The following is a 26,615-nucleotide window of genomic DNA, read 5'->3' on the forward strand; positions in this document are numbered from 1 at the left end:
CAATGAATCAGTCATATAATGTGGGAACGTTATAAGTACGTTTAAATTAGATCTGGGGACATGTGACTTGTACACATTGTCGTCCTTACCCTGGTTCAGGGGGGTTTCACTGCATTGGGAAATGGCATAACAATGTGAGAACTTCAAACAAGTGTTTGAGCTGTTGGCAGGTGCAGAAAAAAGAAAGTCGACTAATCATTTGTTAAGGGCAATATGTTTGCGGTACAGAGGTGTCAGCTAAAACGTGGATTACAGTAACACTTTGGAGTGGGAAATCTTCTACAACAAAAAGGACACACCCATGTACAACACCTACCTGTTGTATAAGGAGGGTTTAGTGTTGGGTAAGATGGACCTCATGATGGCCTTCATCTTCTGCCGGTGTCCCAGCGTCCCGAAGCCGCGCTTCTTCTCCTTGTTACTGTGTCCGTCCGGGCGGAACCCGGTGATGTCCGGCGCCGACGCCCGCCCGTGCCCGTGCGTGTCGTTCACGATCTTGGGAACGTGAGACGGGGAGGAGCTGCTGCCTTTGGTCTCAGGGTTAGCCAACATTTCTTTAAAACCTGGAAGATTATTGTCACAAATTTTGCACACATTATGAACGCTGATTCATACATGGCTGTAACCAGCAACTTTTCAAAACATGCATCATAGATACATGTACGTCGGTGAAGGTTATACATCTAGGTAATAAGATATGGCAAAAAACAGTTCCTCAAGCAACTGGAAATGATTTCCAAAATCATATCCAGTAGCTTGAGTAACAGTTTTCTGGCACGTGCGTCATAGACTTTCTTTATTTTAACATAGACACAGGTTTGTTCATTTACAAATGTAGAATGTCCCATAAATTACACTTTTTTCCTCGAGTGATACAAAATACACTGCGAAGTATTCTAGATAATATATTACATCCTTTGCTATTTTTCAGAAGTGTGGAGAAGGCTGACACTTACCTAGCAGATTACTCTTGACAGTAATAGACAGGTGTGTGTTTCCCCGCAACACCTCCAGAGCCTTCTTGTGTGAAATGTTCTGGAAATTTTGCCCGTTGACTTCTAAGATCTGGTCCCCTCGTTTCAAGCCCAAGTCCTCGGCTTTCGAAGCCTTCTCCACCTTGAACGAATGAATGAATGATCTTTATTGCTCGACAGTTGGTACATGGTACAATGCATGGCAATGCATACAATCCAGCCCAGAAAAGAACAAGAAACAGTCATGCCTTCAAATATCAGAGTTATCAACCAAGAATTGAGGTATTCAAAAACTTGTATTTCCCCAAAACTATCGTAGACTGGAACTCGTTGCCACCAAGCACAGTTGGGGCATCATCACTAGAAAGCTTTAAACAACTCCTGCAATCAAATGTGCAAAGATCGAGTGTAACAAGTCGTTCAATGTGATATAGCTAGCTGCCGCCGTGCCGCGTGCCTGCGAAGCTGGTGTGTTACGCCAAAGGGCTATACCGGCTATACCGATACAGATAGAGAAGGTTGTCATTTTACTTTCCATACATGTACTAGTCTATTCCTAGAAACTACAACTAAATCATGCTTATTTCTTACGACAGGATTTTTATCTTTCTAGGGGAAAGGTCCAGTGTAGAAAATATTCCCATACCCCCATATTTTCTTTCCTGCCAGTTTTTGTCGGATAAAATATGAACGGAAATGGTGTATTGACATGATGTACATTACATAATTCTGTCTGTCACAATTCTTTCTCTCTTTTCTAAAGCGTAACATACCTTTGATATGAAGATGCCGCTCCCCGTCTCACACCCTCCCAGTACTGAGAAGTGCAGAACCGAGTCCTTCTGAGGTCTCGCCTAAAATCGGCAATGATAAAAGCCAGGAATTAGCAAAACAAGATTCATAGTCTTAGAGACACCTGATTTTAACAAGCTACAGATCTCGATTGACTGCCAAACAACCTGGTTTTAACCATGTTTTTATTTCTCATGCAAACGTCAGTGGTTATTTGAGATCTGTTAAGTACTTGCTGCAAAATCAGTGTAATCTTATGGTTTCTAAGAAATAAAACATTGGCATTACAGGAGACACAATTATTGTCCAAATTTTGTCTATCAGTTGCAAGTACTAGTCAGAAATTTATGTTAATAATATGCAAAACAAGATCTTGTTCTAGATCATGGGTCCCAGAATACTGTGCTTTAGTTAAAAACTCACCAGAGTGACGGTTCTTGTCTTAGCCTTAGCAGCACAAGCAATATTCAGCAACCTCAACTGGCCTCCCATTTTCTGTCACAACAAACAAACAAACAAAAGCATACAAATCGACATTCATTTTATGTTTATTGTGTTCGTTACACATTTTGTACTGTTACTTCAACCTGTATTTTGTATGTTTCATGTTCTTGAGCAAAGGATCTTATAAGCACATGTGTGTTTCCTATCTGACGCTCACAAATCCATGTGAATAAATAAAATAACTTCCATTCTAGTGAGCTAAGAATCTTACAAGCATGTGTTTGCTATCCAATGCTCATAAATCCATGTGGATAAATAAAAAAAAATCGCCTCTCGTTCTAGTGAGCAAAGGATCTAAGCACATTCGTGTTTGCTATCTAATGCTCATAAATGTGGATGGATTTTTTACAAAATTCTCACCTCTCGTTCTAGAAGGCCTTCAAACCTCTCCAGGAAGTCAGTCATTACGGGGTAGCCTTCGAAGTCACAGAAGTGGTTGTTGACCCACAGAAGCACAACTCTCGTTACCTGCAGATCGAGCAGAGGAGATACTCCAACAAGTCAGTACGTCATTCATGAAGAGCATTTTTAGTAATTTCAGGGCACGTCAGTGAAGGTTAGACATCCAGGTATTATATATCGTAATAAGATATGCCAAAAAACAGTTGCTCGAGCAACTGGATATGATTTTTGGAAACGTTTTAAATCTTTCCAAGTCTTTATCTTTATGGTCATGGATGTTGGAGAAGGATCCAGGTGGAACTTGTCACTGCCGACCTTTTCAGAGCTGAAGCCTTGTAAGAGTGGATTAGCCATCACGCTATTCTCTTATGTCAAGGACACTTCCTACCCTCAATTTCTCACCTTCAAAACCTGACCTTCAGGGTTAGAAATACTAGGTACATATGCACCAAAATTGGAGCTGTGCACCCCAGCTAGATGTTTGGAAAATACCTTAATTACACTGTACTTCTACTATTGTTGTTCTAATGTTGTTGCTATTCTATGGAAAACTTTGTCATTGATATACTACAGGATTGAAATTTCAGCATTAGAATTTATGTTCAGAAAAGTTTGGTTATTTGGTATTGAAAATATTCTGACATGAATTAAGCATGTATAAACAGATGAAGGTAGGAGTAATCATACATGTGTGTAATAAGAAAACATAAAAAAAATATAATTATCAGTGAAGTCGTTACCTTGTCCCTTAATGAAGGGTCATTGAACCAGTTGAGTAGTTTGGTCCCCACGACGACAGGACTCTCCAGAAAAACCCTGTACGTCAGCAGGAAGTCTTCTACGTAGGTCGGGTCGATCACAGAATGTTCCTCTACAAGGTGCTGTATTAGTCTATCAGGGGTACCCTGGAAAAAAAGAAAACACAATAAAATCATTCAGTCAAAAAAGCAAGGGTAGATGTTAGATGAACTGCTGGACGTGTACCTAAATTTGCAAAGAAGACCAGTCACTAACTGTTTTTCTCCATCCCAATTTTTTCTTCCATCAACGTACAGTATCTTGCTCAAGCTGATCACTTGTCTAATGCTACCACGACCAGCCCAATCCCTGCCCATGATCCCTAGATCATTTTAATATGTGTTCTTTTTATCTCTAAAATACGATTTAAGTTCTTTTGGGTAGGTTTATCAAACTCCAGGCAAAAAATGGGAGGGATACAAAATTCCAGATAATACTATAATAATAGAAAATACAACGTGGAATTACAGCACTTCCCACAGAAATGCAAACCACGTCCCCGTGACGTGGAATGTAGCCTTTCTATTTCACACCTACTTAACTCCAAATCGCTAGAAGCGACCCAATAATAGCACAACCCGAAACTGTCTCTAATTTCCTTTGGAAGGATGCGAATATGCTCACACATCCTGGCCGCCATGTCTGCAGGGCTATGATTAGTGCTGTGCTGCTATGTATAATGTGTAGCTTCCTGTTATTGAGAGGACAGACACTAGTCACTCAGGCAAAGCAGCTAGCAGCAACCAAGAAGTTACAGAGTACAGTGTGTATTAAACAGGATAGTGCTGTGTACCGGTTTGCTGGAACTAGTTCCGGTCCAAGATGAAAAGTAAAATATGCATGTCTCTCACATGAATTAGTATGGTTAAGTGTGTTCATAAGATTCAAAATTATACAACAAAGGCCAGCTTCACTGGGCTTTCATTAGCATTTTGAATCATCGTTTCTTTTTTTAGTCCTCTGAAAATATGACCAAAGTCATCTGTGAATAGTTTCATCAGGTTGGTAAGTCACTGAGTAAAGAGACTCTTTTTACACAACCAATTGTTTTATTCAAAGCCGATGTTCCAGTAACCGTCTGTCAGGACAATTCTGACTGGTACACATTGCGCTGCTATAAATGCATTGCCAAATGTACAATATTTACATATATACACATAAATATTGTAAAAACTTGGTTGTGTTAAAAGAGTCTCTTTACTCAGTGACCAAAGTCATTCCTGTTCTTACCTTGATTACGATGTGTCCCTTCCTGTTTCCCCCGTCCAGCTCTCGGTGTTCTGTAACCATGACAACCTCCCCCTCCTCCTCCACCCGTCTGGTGTTCACCTCTCCCTGGTGCAGGATTCTGTAGTAGTCGTTCTGCGTGATACACACAAACTGGAACAGCAAGACAGTCGGTTATTTGTTTATTCTACTACTCGTAAGCAAAGATTCATTGCTGTAGTAATTTCAGGGCGGCAAAACTAAAAATATTCTGGATGAGGAAATCTGTCTGATATTGATATTTACTGCCATTTCTTAACACTATCAGACTGAGTATGCTATGGGACAATAAAAGAATGACCAAAAAATTGATTTTGAAAATCCAGTTTTACCACCCCGAAATTGCCCTTAAAAAGTAACTTTCCATGAAAAATTGATAGATGCAATTTCTAACTTACGACGGATATAAAACAGCCAAGGGAAACCAAATTAAGAGGTAATTGAGGATGATTTGCCTCTTTGTCCTTTGCTGTTCTTTCAGGCAGTTTCATTTGACACATCAGAAAACATGTACAACCTTTCCTTGGTAATGTCTGTTGTTTCAAAAGGCTGCATTAGGCCTTTATGCATGCAGCTCTCTTAGGGTGTCAAAGATTTGCCTCTCCAATCGCCTCTGCCAATGAGCAAATGAGGCTAAATGTCCTTTAATGTCCTTTGAAGTCACTTACTGTAGCTGATCGCTTTTGATTCGAAGATCCTTGATCTGTTGATCTTCCTTCAGATCATCCTTCACAATGTACATGTAAACACTTGAATGCTTCATATCATATAGGCTTTGATCAACATTTGAACCCACATTAGTGTACTTTGAAAGATTTGATCTTTCTGCGAATGTGAAAGACGTTTTAGGGAGCTTCTTTATGTTTCAGGCTTTTCAGAGCTCACAGATCTTCAAAGATGAGTCAAAATTACAATGAGAAAGATTCAGCAGGTGTTATCAGCGATGATGCTGCCTTTCAAGTTTCAAGTTCTGTTGACATGATGTTGTGCTAGTACTTTCCATCAACATCATGTCAACAGAACTCTGGAAGATTTGACCAATCTCATTAATGTTATGCTATAGGTATTGGTGCGCCAGCCACTTTCATCTTATGTTTATGTTATACTTTATGTCATCTTTATGTTTACTTTTGTATTATGTTTCATGAGCAACGGATTCACATAAGCACAACAAGTGCTTCCTATCCAATGCTCAAAAATCCATGTGAATAAAATAAAATAAAAAATAAAATAAAACCTGAAAGAAAGCTTCATCGCGGATAACTCCAATAAAATCAAAACAAAAATGTGAGGACAGAAAAACAAAATTTTCTTCCAGCTAAAGTCAAGTGTAAAAGCTCTTACCTGACAGTCGTCTACTTTAGTTCTCATGACACCCTTGTGGTACTGTTTTCCCATGGTGGGAGAGATCCCGAAGCTATCCCCGAGGTGCAGCTCTTCTACAGCCGCGTCTGTGTGCTCGATTTCCACATGACCGTTCAGTATCACCGACCAGGAGTCCAGCTGATGGAAAAATAAATACACATAAGAACAATGTACATACAACACTGGACCCAGTACAAGTACATTTGTGAAGTACAACATGTACTTTTACAAGTTTGAGTCTTTGACTGATTTTGAGGCCGAAAAATCATGCATATCTGTAGATAACCATATTAATATGAAAGGAGATTAAGATGCTCCTTCAAATGACATGAAAAATTTCACTATACATTCTGTAGATACAAATATAAAATACATGTAGCACAGGTATTTTGTGCAACTAAGATGCCCTTCAATTTATGAAATACATGTATATCTAAGCCTCTATCATAAGATAACACATTATTGTATACCTACAGACAGACGTAGTCTCAGTCCAACTATACCATTATAGAGCTACAGGTACCTAGTATGTTATACGCTATGCTTTTATACCTTAGATTTCAGTACTAGACGCTTGCCTCTTTACTTGGTTTCCTTGTGGATATACTCTGTGATGTCAATGTGCGTCAGTAACTATCTGTTTATATACAGAGTCTACATTTTGTACCTCACACTCTCAGTCAGACTTCTAACATTAGAAACAGCAGGAAACCATGACCAACGTTTAGGATGTGGTTCTACTAACAGTTTCTCCCCGCTGCCAACGCAATTCTGACTCATACATGTATAAACTTGGTGTGAACGCAGCAGGGAAAGATTGAGTGTCTAGACTAGGTGTGTCTTTTTATATAGGTTTGTCACCACTTTTCAAACTGGGGAAATCTTAGACTGATTCTTACTACCGGTAAGACGTAATTTGATTTGTTGGTTCTTGGATCTTTCCAGAAAAAATGTGAAGCAACAGGACAAAAAAAAAACAGACCTAGGCATCCTATAATAACCCCAAATGCTATGATAGGAGCCATGGAGTCAACATATCTGGTTTGTAATTTAAACAATGAATTTCAAGCTTTTAGTGAAACCACTGCATTGATAGATGGAAAAACTGTACAGTAACAACTCTGAAAAGATGGTATTTCCTTCAACTGTTGGGGCCAAACTATGAGCATTTTGGAGTTGATTCAGAGGCTGAAATGTTGTTTTTTTTTGTTGCAAATCAGAAAAAAAGTGAAGCAGGCAAATACGTGAACCAACATATCAAATTGGTGTGACCTTTGAATACTACATGTACATTAAAAGACTGACCAGATGTCTTGAAAAGTATACCCTTGGTACTTTAGGAACTATAAGTTAACATTTCTCACCTCTTCCCCGTCATTTAGCACCACAGTCCCTGCCTTCTCTACTACAGCCAGCACCATACATGCACACAGGGCACGGCGCACTGCTAACGTCATGTTGGCAAACGCTGGCAGATGCTGCATGAACTCCAGCAGGGATTCTGGAAAATCATGATCACCCGATTTTAATCTTTAGTTCTAAGGACAAATTTTGCATTCTAAAAAACAGAAGCAATACTATATGACTGGATCACACACACCTACAACAAGTGCTTTAGATTAGGCACATTTTTAGCTTAGCAATGACATTATACTTGACAACCATGTAATCCTCAGGATACTAACTGTCACTTCACTAATAATCTCCACTTACCAATGTCGTCATCTGTTCTTTCTGAGGGGTCCTTTTCTAAACAGTCCCGTACAACATCTCGAACAAGAAGACACTGGAAAAAAGTTACAGGTACATTATTAATGTTAGGGACACAGCTCTATGGTATAGAAATAATACAATGACTTTATAGCACAACAATGGTACAGGGTACATTATTTGTAGATAGAAAGTATGGCATCTACATCTGTACTAGTGCTAGTACATAACTACACTTTCATAAGGCTAACCTAACTAAATACAAGAGTGGGTAGCTAGTATGGGAAAGGAATGAGCTTTTAAAATCACTGGAGAATACATGTACAATGTATGACTATAATAACTGTTTTGGTTTGGAATAGGAAATGAAACTTGCTACTTATTACTCCTCCTCCTCTATGAAATTAATATTTTATCAAACAAGTTACAAAATTTCTGTGCAAAAGTTAAAGCTAAATCAGTACAAGATGTTCCAAGTACGAGTAAGTTTAACAGCAAACCTGAGCTGTATTTACATTTTATGTACGCCATAATGAAGTGTGTAATGTATCAAGTCAGAGTCATTTTAGCCTGCTTCATATCACTTTGGGGCAACGCTCATAAATCTCCAGTGAACTAAATTGAATTCCTTCATTTTTAATCACAGTTTCGGAGCAAGAATTGCTTTACAAAATGCTCAGACCTATGAAAAGCCACCCGTGTGCAGCCATGCGTTCTTCACCCCATTGAACCATCCTTGTCCTATCTTAATGGAATCTTTCAGAGCCACATTTTACCAGCGCCTCAGGCAAGTGCACCCAGCCTTGGGGTTCAGCATGAAGCCTCACAGGGCTAGCACGTCGGCAGAACGTACTGCACCTGTGATAAACCTGTAATGTACTGTGCATAGCACTTTGGCAGAACGTCTCATCTAGCAGTGTTTTAGCCCGACAGAAATTTTTTTCCATCATCCCAATTTTGATTGACGTGACATCATGTTGAGTGATGACAATTCTAGGGGGGATCTGGGAAAAGTTTGATATCATGTACACTGAGCCACCATCACATATAAAACGAATGAAATACATCACTGCATCAAAGACAAAATGCTAAATCAGAGCCTTGTCTTGTCTCTTCTCTAACTTCATATTTATTTGCCATCCACGTTCCGGCATGGCACCATTTTTGGCATGTTGATCACTGTCAGACTCAGAGGGTTACAAATTTTTTTTTCCCAAAATCAGGCGAAAATTAATGCGCGTGTTGATATCATCCATAAAAATTACATGCTGTGGAGTAAGGTACACATGCACCCAGTATTTGGAGCCCTGAGATTCACCTCAGAAGACTGGCTCATGCCGTCCTCTTCATCATCCGAGTCCACCACACTCTCCTGCAGGCCGCTCAGGTCCAGCTCCACGCTCTCCGACCGCGTCAGGTTGTCGGAGAAGCTGCTGCCGGAGTCGCTGCTGCGCGAGCAGATAGACCCCCCGCGGTGCAGCTTCAGCTCCGTCTGCACCAGCAGGTTCTGCACCTGCTGCAGCTCTGCTGGCAGCTGAGAAACAAACAGGGTTAGAGATGGAAGTTCATCTGTGTTGGTAGCTACAATGTACCAGCACATGTTTAAAGTTAAAACTGGTTCCAACAGCTGCCACACAAATGGGGTTAGTATGAAGTAAAGACTAAACTTTCCTTCCAACACTGGAATGAATTGACTGACTCTTTCAACCTTGTTCGTGTAATGAACACATATACACTCAATACTAAGTCTCGTTCCATCTAGGATGCTGTCCTTACCTCATTTTCCTCCTGTGAAGAATGGGAGCCTCGAGCTCGCGCCTTTTTCTCCTCCTGTTCTGTGGTGAGAAGTTTCTCTAGATTCATGGTCGCGTATGACGTCCGGAGCCCTGGCCGCATTAACTGGACATCAGGATAGTCAATCTGCAGGGAGTACAACAAGACAATTCACATTATAATAGATAGAATTTCAATATATAGTGCTAGAATGTAGTATTGTTAGTGTTGAACTGTTCGGAGCCCTGGCCGCATTAACTGGACATCAGGATAGTCAATCTGTAGGGATGACAAGGGAATTCACATTATGTAATTATAAGCTTTAATGTTCCAAAATTATACTTCACAGAACTATTGAATTATACTATTTCGAACCAGTGTTAATCAATACATTTCACACATAGAGAGAGAGTGAGAGAGAATGAGAGAGTGAGAAAGAGTGAGTGAGAGAGAAAGAGAGTGAAAGAGTCACTAATGATACCTGTGAGTAGTAAAAGCTACTTGAAACATCAGTGACCGTTTTCAAAGTCTATCTAGTTGCTTGAGTCACTGTTTTCTTACGTATCTCATTACCTCAATGTCTAAGCTTTAAGGATGTATGTGTTGTAGAGAAGGGCAAGGCCACTTACATAATATACAAAAGTAGCAAAACCTTCTTGAAGCCCTTAGATTTCAAAAGGAAAACACAGCATCATACATACACATTTACTCACCTACGCACGCACACACTCAGCCAGACTGTGTGTAACCATCCACCCACTCAGTATATACATATATGTAACTAGAGTTCCCCGATCTCATACCTTCGCCAAATGATGTTAATCTTTATGACTGACAAATTATAGATTAGATTATTCCCCCCTGATTTAAGAAATAGGAACCTTATTTTCATAAATTATATCATTTTATCATAATCTCAACCAAAAGACAGTCTTATATTAACAAACAATGCATTCTAGCATTTCCTTATTAACTATGCAAATGAGGTCCTGATTTGAATAAATTATGTTTAATGATGTTCACCTCAATTTAACTTTAAAATAGCACAAGTATGAAATTCCAGGCAGTTATCATTAAATAATTATAAAATTTTCTCATTAATTATGCAAATTAAGTCATTATTAACATAATCAATATCTTCCTGTGTTTCTCTCGTTGTCAATTACCAATGTCACAAGCTTCAATTGTCCTATCATGGAATGCAGCTGATTTATAAAATTTCCCCATAAATTATGCAAATTACATCCATATTTGCATAATTGTCACATAATTATATTAAGCATCACGTAAGCTACCTACATACCAAAAATCAAGACGATCCGTCAACCGGTTCTTGAGTTATCCCCTTTTGAATATTTTCAAGAATATATCCCTGCAGTTCCAGAGCAAGCCGCTAGGGGGCCTAAACTCACGCCACTTCTTCCCGAGCACAAGAGCTACCTACCATCTAAATTTCATCACCATAGCATGTCTAGATCATGAGATATCAAAACCGGAAGTTCAGCTGCAGTACCATAACAAGCCTCTAGGGGGTCCAAAATCTAATCATTTTGAGGTCTCATCAAGACCTACCCACCTACCAAGTATCAAGACAATCCATCAAGGCCTTCTCAAGTTATCGTGTTTACAGACAGACACACACACACACACACACATACACGAACGCCCCTGAAAACATAACCTTCTTGGCGAAGGTAACAAAACCTGGCATGTATGAAGCTCTAGTAAGCCTTTCATTTACATAGCGTTCTCTGCTGGCCTTATGGACACGATTTGGGTCAGCAGAAAGTTACGTAAAGTGCTAACATCATTGAAGGTTAGACATCTAGGTAGAACATTTATGTTAATCAAGCAACTGGGTAGATTCTTGGAACACCCAGATGTTTCAGGAAGCATAATTTTCAGTCACTGATGAAAGCCAATGCTATCTGAAACATCTGCCTCTTCCCAGAATTTACCCAGTAACAGTTGCTTGATTTAATTCACATTAGGCAATTCTACATGAATTGTGCACCTTTGTAAGAAAAAAAATTACAACATGTCAAGTTTGCCATCCATTCATACATGTGCTCTCTTTGACTCTCTGCCTGCCACAGAAGCTCTATTACTAACTGAAACAAATTCAATCTGTCCAAATTGTGTGTACAATTTGCAGACTGTTGGTTAGAGTAATTTGTAGTGATGACAATTTTGTGGTAAAATGTAATCCCTGCAGCATGGCCTGATCAATTTGCTAGCTGCAAAGTGAGGGTAAATTGCAGAGTGAATTCAGACGGCTGCATTTGTACATATTACATGTACATGTATACCAGTGGCAGGGGAAATGCCTGTAAATTGTGTAATGTATAAATTACAGTAGAAAGTAGTGATGCATTCCTAAACCCAATTTTAGGTTCAGGTCCGGATTCAAGTCCAGAGGTTTAGGTTCAGGTCCGGACCTAAACCCATGACATACACAAAATTGCATGTTGGCAACCTTGCAATGTTGTCTGGGTATAATTTTGGCCACATAACATGGAGGCCGACACTTGACGATGCCTGATGGCAATGTTTTCTTCGTTTTGCAACAAAGATTTTACAATTTACAGAAGGTTTTAGGTGGTTTGGGAAGAAAAGGGGTATGTAAAATGGTCTTTTATGGTAATAAGTCCGGACTCGGTTCTTGACTTTTAGGTTTTTTTGGACTTGAACCTAAACATTCTTACAAGTCCGGATCCAAGTCCAGTGAACCGGTATGCATCACTAGTAGATAGTGTTGATATGAATCTCTGTACTGTATATGTCAGGGCAAACTTCGATTGGATACAATTAGGAGCCAAAGGGAATCTACAACAAGACAAGGTAGCAACAAAATACATAATTTACATCTATAGGCACACATGTACACCTACAAAGAGTATTGAAAACTCTAAAGGCAAATGGTTTACAGTACATTATCCTTCTGTAGCCTTCCAATGCTCACTGAGGCCAAAATTTTTCCAGGAAAAAATGATTGTATGTCTGATTCTGCAGACATATTGTTGGTATGTTGGTAACAACTTGAAGAAATTCTTTTTCCATGCACAGAAAACAATGGATCTTTCGACTACACACAAGATTCTGGTTGGCCTTCGCTTTGAATGTGTTTTTCAACATATCTTATAGTGGATCGTACAGAAATTCTGACTAGGTATGATCATATACATTGTACAGTCATCTCACTATTCCATTCTGTACTGAGTGACCCTATAGTTTATTTCTGGTGAATATTTCACAAATGTAGCCTCCAACGTTTATAAATATCCCGTCCGTGAAGCAGAGAGGCTGCCCTACACACATGATTGAGCGACTGACAATCCTTTCAGCAAGTATCTGATCTAGAAGACTGGCCTGATCCCTCTCATCCAGCCAAGGTGACTTCCAAACAATCCATTCCTGCTGCAATGACAGAAAGTCAATAGGAAGACACTTCACATTCAAACTGGGGCTTATATAACCTTTTTGGACGGGGCATCACACTCGGTCTGCCATCGATCGGGAAAGTCCTTTCTTTTTCTAATATCTCGGGATGGTTGACCAGGCTCTCTCAGCACACTGCTGGAATTTTAATCTGAAAGTTCATCCAGTAAACCCCTAACAGACCATCACTGTTATCTTAACAAGTCTTATAAGTAATTACTGTAACACCTATTAACACCTTGTATAATTATGTAATAAATGTACTTCCGTTAAGAGTACTTACAGTAATACTACGATGTTCATGTCCTGTCACAAAATTATTTGTGCCTTTGCTTTTGTTACTAGGGCTAGTAGTTTGCAGTAAGGTAGCCCTGACTCTAAAATAAGGGAGATGAAAACCTAAACTACAACAAGAACCCTTCATAAGTTCATCATAGTCATTGTATGCACCACTATATCACCCACTTACTCACACACTCACTGTCCAGTTTAACGTATCAATTCTATGGCAACATGATTTCTTTTATATCAGCTTTAATGATATCATTACGATTTTGCAAAACTGTAACTCCTGAATAACCCTGAATGTTGAGTAGTTTACTATGCATCCATGGCACAGAAAGTAATATGAGCTGGATGGTTGTAGTGCCTGTTATGTGGTCATGCCCACTTGCCCTACACCCTGACCCGGCTTGGCCCTCTACATCAGGACATCAATCACAGCAGGACAAAATGAAATTGCGACCCAAAGATCCACCTCTTCTGGTGATGTGTGGGTCAGCATACCAACCCAGGGTTCTCACCACAATTTTTCTCACAGCTTGGGGTCAGGTACAGAAGGACAACTTTATGCGGCACAAGATGAGCATTGAGTCCCTGACATCAGTATAATCGCCCTTCGGTGTAACTCACCAGCTTCGCAGACACACTGCACGGCTGCAGCTCAGGCTACATTACACCAACGACTTGTTACACCTAACCCTTGAACATCCAACTCTAGACATTGTTTAAAGCTATCTAATGACAATGCCCCTACTAGTGTGAACTTTCACTCTTGCAGATATTTCGAGCCTTGATTGTTAGCAACAATTATGATGAAGCAACAGTGTCAGATAAAGTGTCGGCTTGTCCCGGCTTCAATAAATTCATCCGAAATTTTCCCATCAGAATGATTTGCTGCGGGTAATCTACGTCACACCATGCAGGACACGGTAGCTATTACTGTCACTCCCACACGCGCTGACAAATTAAAGGCCAGGAAGGTATAACAGGTGAAAAAGGAGGTAGAAACGTAGTCCTGAATTGGTAATAAACGTATCCATACCTGATATATAGTGTGCGTAGTCACACGTCGCGACTACCTCCATGCTTGTGCATTGTGATCATTCTTGCATATCCTGTATCTATCTAGGGACGCTGATTTCATACGACAAATTACCTGACAAATTTGAACAGCCATGCATGCAAAACTGGATTCCATACGTAACTGCATTTCATGAGCTAACTTTACACAATATGCTTCATAGGTGGTAAACTCGTAACATTCAATTCAGGAAATAAAAATTCACACATGTACCAGTATATATAAACCCAGTAAATGGATCAACTCCCCATACTGCTACCTTGCCACTGTGGGGAGGTATTTCAAAAAGAAACAGACTTGCAGGTTAGGTACAGGTAGACATCAGCACAGCTCCAATTTCACCTGCATTAACCTGCATATGCAGGTGGCATTTCAACTCAAGCCCTGGAATGGATTGAATCTAGTATTGGCTAGAACCCTGTCTTTCTGCTTAAAACGTCAACATGCTGATAGTGATTAACTGAAGGACTGATATCAAACTGATGCCCCCCATCTAAGCATCGTTTATAGAAACAAAATGTATCAGATAAAGAATCCAAGAGCCTGTTTCCTACCTTCATCACAATTAATGAGTTCCACAGTACAATAGCACAAGGGCAAAATGCCTAATCTTACCGGTTCTTCTTTTGCTTCAATTGAAAACATACAAAACAGAATTAATGGGGACAACATGTCTTAAAAGGCTTCTAAGCACCCTTTCCTTTTGAACCTACTGTATGAACTGAAACTGAAACTGTTTTATTCACATTGATTGGCAGCCAATATTCATTGCTTGGCTGAATTGCACAAGTGATTACATGTTAAAATAGCTTGAAAGAGATACACATTAAAAAGCACAACATTGACGATTAAAATTAAATAGATTTAAAATTTTGTAGGTCAGGTCCATTAAAACAGAGGCGGACTATTTACACATCTTGATTGCTGAGGCTTATTGCCTGACACAGAAAAGATTTCCTCAGTCTTTCAGTTCTGAACTTTGGTATGGAGATGTGGTTTCCATTTCTCAGGGACCGCCGTGTGCTCTGGTGTCTGTCGCAGGGCATCAAAGAATGCAAAGGGTGGCTGACATGCCGCATTTGCTTGAGCAGAGTTTTTGCTGCAGTTTCCCGTCTGTCCTGGAGGGTGGAGAAGGGGGTTGTTTGAGTGCTGTTGCCGTAAATGATTCTCGCCGCCCTTCTCTGTACAGCCTCAAGAGTGTTGTTCTGTTTTGTGTTACAGCCCACGTACACGACATTTGCATACTCTAACACAGGTCGTATCAGAGTCGTATACACAGTTTCCAGGTCCTCTGGTGGCATCCCGCCCTTCTTGAGCATGCGGAGAAAGTGAAGACGAGTTGAGCCTTTCTTTGCCATGTGTAAGATTTGGCTGTCCCACCCAAGGCTGCGGTGAAGTTTGAAGCCCAGATACGTGGCACATTCAACAACCGGGACTTCTTTGCCTCCAAGTGTGAGGGGAGGTGGAACAGGTGGATGTTTTGAAAAGCACAGTCTCAACTCATAGGACTTATCCCCGTTCATAATCATATTGTTCTTGTTCGCCCAGGTGTCAAGTTGCGTAGCTTCCTCTTGCATAGTTGTGTCGCTTTCAACAGTGTCACATGTGAACGTTCTGGACAGTCCGATGTCGTCTGCATAACCGATGTTGCTGGTTGTTTGGTGCACAGTTTCTCCTTGAAGCCTTTCATCTTGTAACAGTACCTGTTACCTAATACTAAATAGCAAGTTCCATTCCATATCTTTACTATATGGTAAAAATAAAAGCCATGGATGGAGAAATATCTTGCATGAAAGATCAGTACCATAGTTTTGCATACAAAATTGGCGACCATACTTACTCCTATTACTAGTACTACTAAATGATATTCCATTGATGTATATGATACAAAAAAAAGCCATGGATGGAGGAGAAATACAGGTATCTTGCATGAGTACCGAGTACTACAGTTTTGCATACAGAATTTACGACCGTACTTACTCCTATTACTAGTACCAAATAATATTCCATTCCATATCTTTACTATATTATACTACATGTACATCTATATGGTACAAAAAAAGCCATGGATGGAGGAGAAATACATGTATCTTGCATGAGTACCGGTACCACAGTTTTGCATACAGAATTGACGGCCGTACTTACTCCCCAAGAGCAGAGGCAGGTGACTCAGCTGATTGCCATCAAGAAACGATTCTCCGGCGAATAAATCGTCCGGCCTGCCTCAGACCGAGCGCATGCAGTAGCCGGCGAGTTCTAATCTGCCTATTTACCACCGTACCCACGTAGGCCTGGGTGTGACGTCCTCTCCAGATGATACCATTACCCAGGGATCCAAATTCATTTTGGGGAATTCATGTAGGTGCACTGTTGCACCCAACCTAAAAAATTAGGTGCACAAAAAATTTTTGGGCTGCACCAAATAAACCAAAAGCTTAAATTACAGATCTTATTGCTCCTCTTCTGAGTTTGAATCTGAAATGGGAGCTAACTTCAAAATCCTTTAAACAAGTACTACAACAAAGATTCTATTATTTCTCTGACATGATTAGATGCCAAGAATATCCTGTATATTATACATTTCAGGGCTCGAAATACTGGGTGCATGTGCACCTAAATTTGGATCTGTGCACCCAATTTTTTCTGTGGGTGCACCACTGCATCCAAATATTTTCGTAGGTTTATTTATGTAGAGATGTTAAATGCATAGAAGTATACTGCATATTTAAATCTATATCTATGAGTCAAAAAAATAATACAATTATTGTTAGTACTTTTCTTTAGAAATGAAACATAATTAGTTTTTGCTGACATTCTACTTATTTTGTTCTATATCGTGCACCCAAGATCAATTTCGTGCATCAAATTTTTTAGGTAGGGTGCACCAGGCAGTGCACCTATTCCCCAAAATGAATTTCAAGCCCTACCATTACTGCTTCAAAGGACTGCCCATACAATCTACATGGTTACTGCTAGCTGGGTATTTATCTGTTTAGGGATCGTTTAATGTACAGGAGTGAGCGAACCACCCACACAAAAGGTACAGGAATAACCTGCACATATATAATCAGTATGCCTCACTCTACATGCATATCTCGGGCTGGTATAATGTATTCCTCCTACGTTCATTCATACAGTGCTCCTGTCAATCCAAGGTGATCGGATACTGAGATAGAAATCACCACTTGACAAACTAAAGGCTGGCTACCTAATATTCAAACTCCTTGATAGATGATTTCATCAAGATGACTGAAAAAAGATCATGGCTACATTTGTACTGGTCGTTAATTTACCACAACCATTCCAGTTTACAAACAAAAACATACATAAACACTAGTGACATCTACACTGCGACTAATACATGTATAATGGGTTGGCCTCTTTCATGAAAGTTGGATGCGATGCAAATTAATAATATTCAAATTCCTTGATGGATGATTTTATCGGGATAAATGAAGAAATATCATCGCCCAAATCGCGGCCCGATTGGCTAAGAGTACTGGTCGTTAAGTTACCACAACCACTCCAGTTTACAAACAAAAATATACAAACATACATACTAGTAATGAAATCTACATCACCATCACATAATACATGTATAAATCATCACTTCTACTTCTAACTTACCATGGTTCGCCCTGGAATGTAATTATTCAGCCATCCTTCATATGCTCAACGTTAGTAAGGACGTTATACAATGTAAACTGTAGATTCCTAAATATAATGTGCTGAACTCACTGGAACTTCGCATGAATAGTCACAACTAAAAATACATTTCCTTCACTATAACATAATCTCAGTCCATAATGGTGTTCATCTTCTATATTTCTCAAGCTATCTTCATAAACTCCCAATGGTAGATTCTACAACAGGCGAATGTCTCTCCACGAAAAGATAAAATCCCTGAATTGTGCATGGTAATCCAACGCATACATCTTGGATGTCACAAGGGAGAAAGGGAAAAGCTTTCCAAGAATAAACTGAGCTGTGCAGCAAAAGCCAGTTAAATTGTTTGTGCATGTAATAAATACATTGTATCATGAATTTACCATCAAATAGTGTAACCCACGCTTTAAAATTTTGAAAAATCATGGCCAACATACCTAGAGAGGATACAGCAAAAGCCAATGAAATTGTTTATAACTTAAGTGCATATAAGAAACAAGGTATCATGAAGTTACCATCAAATAGTGTAACCCACGCTTTAAAATTTTTGAAAAATTATGGCCAACATACCTATACAGGATACTGTTCTCCTTACATTCAAAAACATGCATGTCTCCTACAAAATTCTCCTTATTCCACGGACACTAAGGAAAACACTGGAGTCATACCGAGGTGTCACTGCCCAATTAGGTCGTGCCTACATACATAGCAAACAGGATTGGGGAGATTGGATCACCCCTTTACACCTCTGTGCTAAATGGTTATGTTCATGGCTACAAAAAGGACTCTGCGTAACAAGCAATCACAGTCAAGGTGGTGGTAAAGCGAAATGGCATCACTACAAGCAAAGTGGGATCTGCATACTCTCCAAGCAGAGGTTGATGGGGGAAGATCGTTAGGTTTTATATATGGCCTGTTTTGTTTTTTTTGTTTTTGTCACTACCCCCACCTTGTGTGGTGTGGAGTATTGGACCCTTTGCCTGGCCAATTTGATACTCTTTTTGCCACCCTAGGATCTGCTTGGAGACTAGGATCTGCAGACTTGCTGATTTGTTATGGATACATTAGAGACACATTTGCCAGACAACTTTCAACAGAGTGAAAACCTTGCACTTACCATTACCAAGATGGAAAATATCACTAATTAAGTAATCATCTTGAAAAGACATATATACAGACTTACAGTGCTGTCATAAAATGCTAGTAGACATTATCTGAAAAAGGGATGAATCCAGGATGCTGTAGTGAAGTGAAATTGCCTGCCTGTGATTTAAGAAACAAGCGTGTACCAAATTCCCAGGTGCATGCCTACTGCATATCATTTGCATGCTTGTGACATGATTTGCATATTTGTGACACATTACTAGGGACTGTCCCTTGTATGATATCTACTGGTATGTACAGTTGTTAACCTCATTTTACTGTAGAAGGTTAAAACTTTGGGGTTGAAACAGCTCCAAGTAAAAGACAGTGCACATGGCTGGGATCATGACATACATGTATGTAAGTGTTCCACAGAACAGGCAAAAATTGATAAATGAGCTTCTTAGGCTGACATTCCTTGTGATTCAACAATCCGATGACAGACGGTTTCCTTCCAAGTAAGGGGATCATGGTAAAGACTAGTGGAGAGCAGCAAGTAGCCAGATAAAAGGCAAAAGTGGCCATGAAAGATAGCTGATCTCACAAATCTCAAGGGGGATCCTAACAAAATGTGCCTTTTGAGATGGTAGGGGCAGTGGGTTGTTGATCCACTGTGTCATGGTACTACTAGTATTAGAAGGCAGAGCCCATCCCTCTACTTCCACCACTCCCCTACTAAGTCAGGTCCCCCTTAAGTGCCCCATCAGGGGCTATATGGGGGTGTAGCCGGGGCTTGTATAACATCTCAGAGCCCCGGCAAAGATGAAGATGAAGGTACCCATTTTACACCTGGGTGGAGTGAGGTTAAGTTGTGTGAAGTGCCTTTCCCAAGGACACAACGTTTTGATCTCGTGTCCCATTGCCTAGCCATTCAACACCATTAATCTTGAGAGTAGCATACAAACATATACCAGGAGTAACACACGTAAAGGCACGTATGTATATACTATTATCGCTCTCTTTCTCTCTCTCTCTTTCTCTCTCTGCATATATGTATATTGTAAATCACGTTATGTTTGCGGTAGCAAAAGTTCACGGTCTGAGAAAAATGTAGGTGTTCACAGAATTATATGTTTACGGTGGCGATGGGCGCAGATATCGTGATAACAGTCTGCCACTCAGCCACTCTCCCATTGGTTAGACTGCTAATTTTTATGACCAATCAGAATCAGTCTACTACATTCAGAAGAAATCAGGTGGGTAGAGGAACTCACCACTATCATTTCTGAGGGCTCCAAAACTAGACACTCGCTGGCTCGCTTGCAGCTTCCTCCTGCACGTTTGCCAAAGCTGGAAAATAGTCATGAAAAAAAAGCAATGATGAGCCAATGTTCCATTCTGTATAATTTACAATGTACATGTACCAAACAAAATATCTGTACTGTCTGTGATTAAAATACAATAGACAATGTAGCAGATTAGAATAAACACATTTGTAATTTGACATCCAAAATAACAGGTATCATATATAAGTTTAACTTCATTGATCTATCCATCTGTCCATCCATCCGTCCGTCCATCCACATCGATCCATCCGTCCGTCCATCCACATCCATCCATCCTTACATACATACATACATACATACATACATACATACATACATACATACATACATACATACATACATACATACATACATACATACATACATACATACATACATACATACATACATACATACATACATACATACATACATACATACATACATACATACATACATACATACATACATACATACATACATACATACATACATACATACATACATACATACTCCAGTACATGCACACATACATACAATCATCTATTCATTTAATCATATAGAATCATTTCCCATACATGTATACCAACTCATGACTAATGGTGACTCAATCCTCTAGTTATCGCCAATATACAATGCAGAACCACCTTCAACAGGCAATATTTACAGACACTGATAAAACCAGAATACATCTTGCCCTGTTAGAAGCATGTTTTATCACCGAGTGGAGAGGCTTCATCTGTCATAACCTTCTATTGCTGCAGTTCGATTCATAAATAAAGCAGCCATGTTTCATTCTGGATCTGATAACCTTGTTGGGACAAAGCTATTTTCATCCACACGTTGTTAACAGAAATTCTCTGCAGCTTGAAATTGAATTCTTGGTTAATGCTCTGAAAGAAAGGAAGAATTTTCTTCCGCTAAGGAAGACAAAGCCTACTATCGTTTTATTGAAATTCTGCCTCAATGTCGAGACTTCATGCTGCAGAATGGGTTAAGATAAGAGATCAGACTAAGACAGTGCTTATGCAGGCGCCACACAACTTGAAAATAGCTCGCCCGACAAGCTGCTAACTCTAAGAATATTTTCGGCAGCACTACAGCAATTATTGAACGATTCTACAACATCAAGGTCACAGCCTTTTAAACAGGTTATATTTTGAGGCCAAAAATATGCTCAACTCTCTGTCGATTTTGAAATTTGACAACATTCTGGCAGTCATGAAATTCAGCTGAACAGTGAACATCGTGACACTGGCATTATAAGACTCGGTCCAGCACCAGAGGCAAAGCTTAAGTTAAGTATTACATGTAAGAATGAACAGCTTTCTTTAAGACCAAACAAATCCTGTATGAGACATTGTGACAACACCTTTAAGAAGTATTCATCCTCTGGCTGACAAAACCAGACGTTAACCTGGTCTTGACTTTTACTTCAAACCCTCTCATACTTAGTCCCAAAATGTCAGAACATCACTTTAACCTTTATCTTATCCTTAGAAGTAAATCTCTCAAGAAATACCTCCATTTGTAACATAAGCATAACTCATGAGTGCCATCACAAGATCCTATAGTTTCCGTTGTTTCCTGCTAAGCAAACAGTTCTTATGCCTTTTGACTGTTTGACAGAAAAATGTCAACACTATATACTCTTACTAAGGATTGGTAACTTAAGGAGAATGTTTTCTCTCAAAATATCATGTTAGAAATGTCAACGAATCCTGCTGAGTTGATCTAGAATTAACAAGCTTCTAAGAAACAGGTCCAGGCATCCTATTATAGCCCCAACTTCTTAAGAAACTTCACTTTGTGGGCACATCATATGACATATCTTGACTACTTGAATACTGCTCGATAGACATGCAGCTACACTTTGTACATCCTTTTGTCAGGGCATGCCTAATATTTACTATTATTGACTTTATCACAAGTGTATATCGACAACATGTCACAATTGTTTACGACAGAACAGTCGTTAATCCCGGCTTCATTTTCTTCTGAGAAAAAAGGGGAGAAGAAAATCTAATTATGATTTGATAAGAAGACTTGGAGAAGACTACAGACTGTATGTATCGATTGATTCTGTCATGATCTATTTATGTTACAAGGTTGCTGGGTAGTTCAGTACTGATGAGCTTGTGACTTGAGTGCAAATAATGTTCACCCGTGTCTTTATAGCCCATGTCCTATAAACCAAATTGTTATAACGTCGGTGAAGGTTAGACATCCAGGTAATAAGATATGCCAAAAAACTGTTACTCGAGCAACTGGGTAAGGTTTTGGAAACGAACGTTTCAGGTAATATCCACTACCTTTCGTCAGTGACACTAAGAGACTGCAGTTTACCTGCATTTCTCCTGCACCTTTCAGTGTCACTGACAAAAGGTAGTGGATGCTCTTTGAAACGTCTGACCGTTTCCAAAATCATATCCAGTTGCTTGAGTAACTGTTTTTGGCGTATCAAATTGTTAGAATAGAAGATTGTAAAATAAAGTTATGCCGAACACAACCTACTGACACTGGGTGGGAGGATATCTGTGTAGGGAAACTGGAAAACGTTTCTACGAGTAAAAAAAATATATAACTTGGAGCAATGAAGTTATCCATCAACTTCATTTTGGTGTTAGAAAGCATCCATCACTTTGAGCTCCCTGAATGATTGTACCTGTAGACGATCCAGTTGGGAAAATGCAAGAATACAGTAGATCACTTTATATTCGCAGTACTTACATATATTTGCGGTTTTTGCAGTCACTTCTATATGGCAAATTTATCATCACCACGAACAAATAATTTGCCAACTTTCTTTCTTCCACGATATGGTTCCACAAACATTTCCATTTTATTAGACCGAGGAATTTTGCTAGTGAGAATATAAAGCAATTTACAGTATTTTCCACCATGTTTCAAAGTCTTACGATGTGAATCCCCCAATCATCCATGTCATTTTGCCTTTTTCAACATCCCAGACTTACCTGTGAAATCGTCCGCAAGCTCCATTCAGAAGTATGGCAGCCCGAACATGTACCTTCTCACAGTCATCCATCGCACTGATGCAGGGCTTTACTCTCCTTGTGAGCATCGAGACTGGTCGGTTAATGGCAGTGCAGGATCACATTTGACTGCATTTGAGTGCCCTAGGCCTGTAGCACTGCTTTTAAAGTGGGCACACACACACACCACATTACACATAGGGTGGTTGCTTTTTTTTTACAATACAAGGGGCTTTGGGAGTACCTAAGAAGATACAAATGGCCTCTCGAAGAGCGAACCACTGTACCAAGAATATTCTACATGGATGCACTTTCAGAAGACTTGATTGCTAGTAAAAATGTACGCTTGTAAATCCAGCAGTACTAAAGAGCATGGTACAAGTACATGTACGTTGTATAGGGCTTGAAATAATTTTTCTGCTTTTATGCACACAGTATTTTTAGCCTTGAATTCTGTGAAATGATACTTAAGTATAATAAGAGGTAGGAGCAAATATGGTACATTTGAAGGACTGCGGTCTTGATGGAGGATAGAATCTAAATCATGTTAGTGGCATAACCGAAAGTTCAGGAAATATATTATGTTGTAGATTACATGCAGAACTGACCATTTACAAAGTTTTCACAAACGTTTAGATACTAGTATGAGATTCAGACCCCCCAACTCTCCCTCCGCAAGACCATGTTGTCAGAAAGTAGTTGACGAAACAAGATGGAAACAAAACCTACTTAATCCCAGGAATCAAGGTCTTTTGGCAAACTTTAGACTCCCAACCCTTGAGGTCAGCCATCTTACTTCAGATTTGTGTTGTTATGGTGAGCGGTGTTGGGGGGTTAGGGTATGCGAGTGTTACTTCTTCTCCCTCAAAAGAGATGGACTCTACCATCATGACAACTTTACAGGGAGATCTAACTTTTGTAGCAGCATACAGGCTACCTTCAAAACATATTTGTGTGAAACATATCTTATCTGCATATCAACACAATAGCCAATCGAAATCTGGATGATAAGAATATAATCTTTTGTGTGCAATTTGGCAAGCAATACAAAGTGTCAAAATTACGAACTAGCCCACGAAAAGGTGGCATCGCCCAAGGTTGGCATGGATTTACGGGGCTCACTTAAAAAGCGAGAGGGTGCCATAAAGGTTTTACAGGGCAAAAACCCATTAATCGTGCGCAAATGTCGAGATAAGCTGCTTTTTACCTCGTCGTACAAAGGGGGGCATTTCGGTTGATTCCTCAAAGGGACCTGCGTCACGGCTCTGTGTACCACTTCCTGTTCTGTTGTGCTAAAAAAACCATCTGTTATCAAACATGGGAAGACTCGCAGAAAAATACGGCCTAGCCTCGGGGTAATATTATGACCACTTACGTGTGGTTAGCAGCCTCCACTTTGGCAGTGGGGCGTATTTATGGTCTTGCATAGGCAGAATTTGTAGGAATCACCACTATTAAAAGCAATTAATTATATCAAGGGCAGCAAACCAGGGAAACATTTCTTGGAACGAAAAAATGTGTTCTATCTACCAAATATTCATGTGCTTACACGAAACATCTTACACGCACACATGAAGACAGTTTGTGGCTGTTTCCCAAAGTATACAAAATTGCCAAAATGTTCAAACCGTTAAAGGTATCCTTATTTTCCATGAGCAACATCGTATTATTGCCTTACGTATATCAGTATGCTATATAAGAATTTCATTCAATTTCCTCACTGCAATAAGAGAATGACCAGAAAATTGACTTTCTAAATCCAGCTTTGCTGCCCTGAAATTGCACAATTGGATGCACATGTACTTACCAAGTTAGTACCATTACACACAGGTCTACACCTATCTCTACCACCTTGGATACAAGTTATTGCACAAGAGGGGGTCAAATGCACCTGCCATATCATAGCCCGACATCTTCATCTGACCTATGACCCCAAGAGGGGAGAAAGAATCCCTCTTGGGGGTCGAAAGCGACTCCATCACTGATCGAACCAATCACAGATCACCTTGCTTTCACAACATTTCATCACATACAGGAGAGATCCAAGTCTCGGATCCTCTGTTGACGGCCAAAGAGTCTGCTTAGTTTGCAGTTTGCTGCATGTGTTGACAGTAAACAAGGGTCTTTGTGGTGTGTTTGAGCCTCTAATTTTGCCATGCTTTTAGGGTAGACTTACTAAACGAACTGGAATATATATACATGATTGTATAAAATACTCATAATATACAGTAATTTATATGTAGGTCCCAGCCTACAAGTCAAGTGGTGTTACCATTCTTGACCAGGATTATACTCAGTAAAAATTCAAGTACAATACCACTGTACATAAATCATTTATCAGACTTCAGAAGAGGTAGCTTGAAGGCTGACTGGTAACAACAAAGCAGATTTAACTGGAGTTCACAAAAACTTTCCTTCACATTTCATCTAGATAGAAAGCGTCGTCTTTCCATCGTTTGAATTATTACCTCCATGAAATGTGTCATGGAGGTTATATTTTCAGTTGCGTTTATCTGTCCGTCCGTCCGTCCGTCCGTCCGTCTGTCTGTTGGTCAACAAGATAACTCAAGAACGCCTGGATGGATGGGTTTCATACTTGGTGTGTTGGTAGGGTGTGACGAAAACTGGAAATGATGAGATTTTGGTCCCCCTAGTGGCTTCCCTTGGTACTGCAGCGCAACTTCCGGTTTTGATATCTCACGATCTGGACATGCTAGGGTCATGAAATTTTGATGGAAGGTAGCTCTCGTGCTTGGGAAGAAGTCATATGAGTTTGGGCCCCCTAGCGGCTTGTTCTGGAACTGCAGGGCACTTTCTGGTGAAATGTTTAAAAGCCAATAAGTCCAGACAGGAACAACATATTTTCATTATTTTTGGTGTGTAGGTAGCTGAGAGAGAGATGTACATAATTAAATGTAAATTATGCAAATGAGGACTTTATTTGCATAATTAATGAGGAAATTCTATAATTACAGTGTTTTACATTATACTATGTAACCTATGGCAGGCGGAACTTCAACAGATACTAATTATGCAAATGATGACCTAATTTGCATAATTGATGTGAAAATTCTATGATTTTGTAATGGTGAATGATGAGAATGTCATACTTGGGACATCTGTAAATTAATCAAAAGTTAACATACATCACGATGCATATATC

At 39.6% G+C, this 26,615-nt stretch overlaps 1 protein-coding gene across 1 annotated transcript in view; it reads right to left on the reverse strand.

The window, feature by feature from the left end:
* Positions 1–26,615, reverse strand: part of LOC109466768 (rap guanine nucleotide exchange factor 2-like) — a 94,775-nt gene that overhangs the window by 30,107 nt on the left and 38,053 nt on the right. The window contains 13 exon segments of the mRNA XM_019764590.1: positions 317–563; positions 957–1,116; positions 1,748–1,828; positions 2,190–2,261; positions 2,631–2,738; positions 3,413–3,577; positions 4,701–4,850; positions 6,081–6,239; positions 7,466–7,602; positions 7,815–7,887; positions 9,130–9,345; positions 9,588–9,731; positions 20,409–20,484. Of these exon segments, the coding sequence (XP_019620149.1) occupies positions 317–563; positions 957–1,116; positions 1,748–1,828; positions 2,190–2,261; positions 2,631–2,738; positions 3,413–3,577; positions 4,701–4,850; positions 6,081–6,239; positions 7,466–7,602; positions 7,815–7,887; positions 9,130–9,345; positions 9,588–9,731; positions 20,409–20,484 (1,788 nt within the window).

This window comes from Branchiostoma belcheri, unplaced genomic scaffold, assembly GCF_001625305.1.
Source record: "Branchiostoma belcheri isolate BF01 breed outbred unplaced genomic scaffold, Haploidv18h27 scaffold17, whole genome shotgun sequence".
Lineage (NCBI taxonomy): Eukaryota > Metazoa > Chordata > Leptocardii > Amphioxiformes > Branchiostomatidae > Branchiostoma > Branchiostoma belcheri.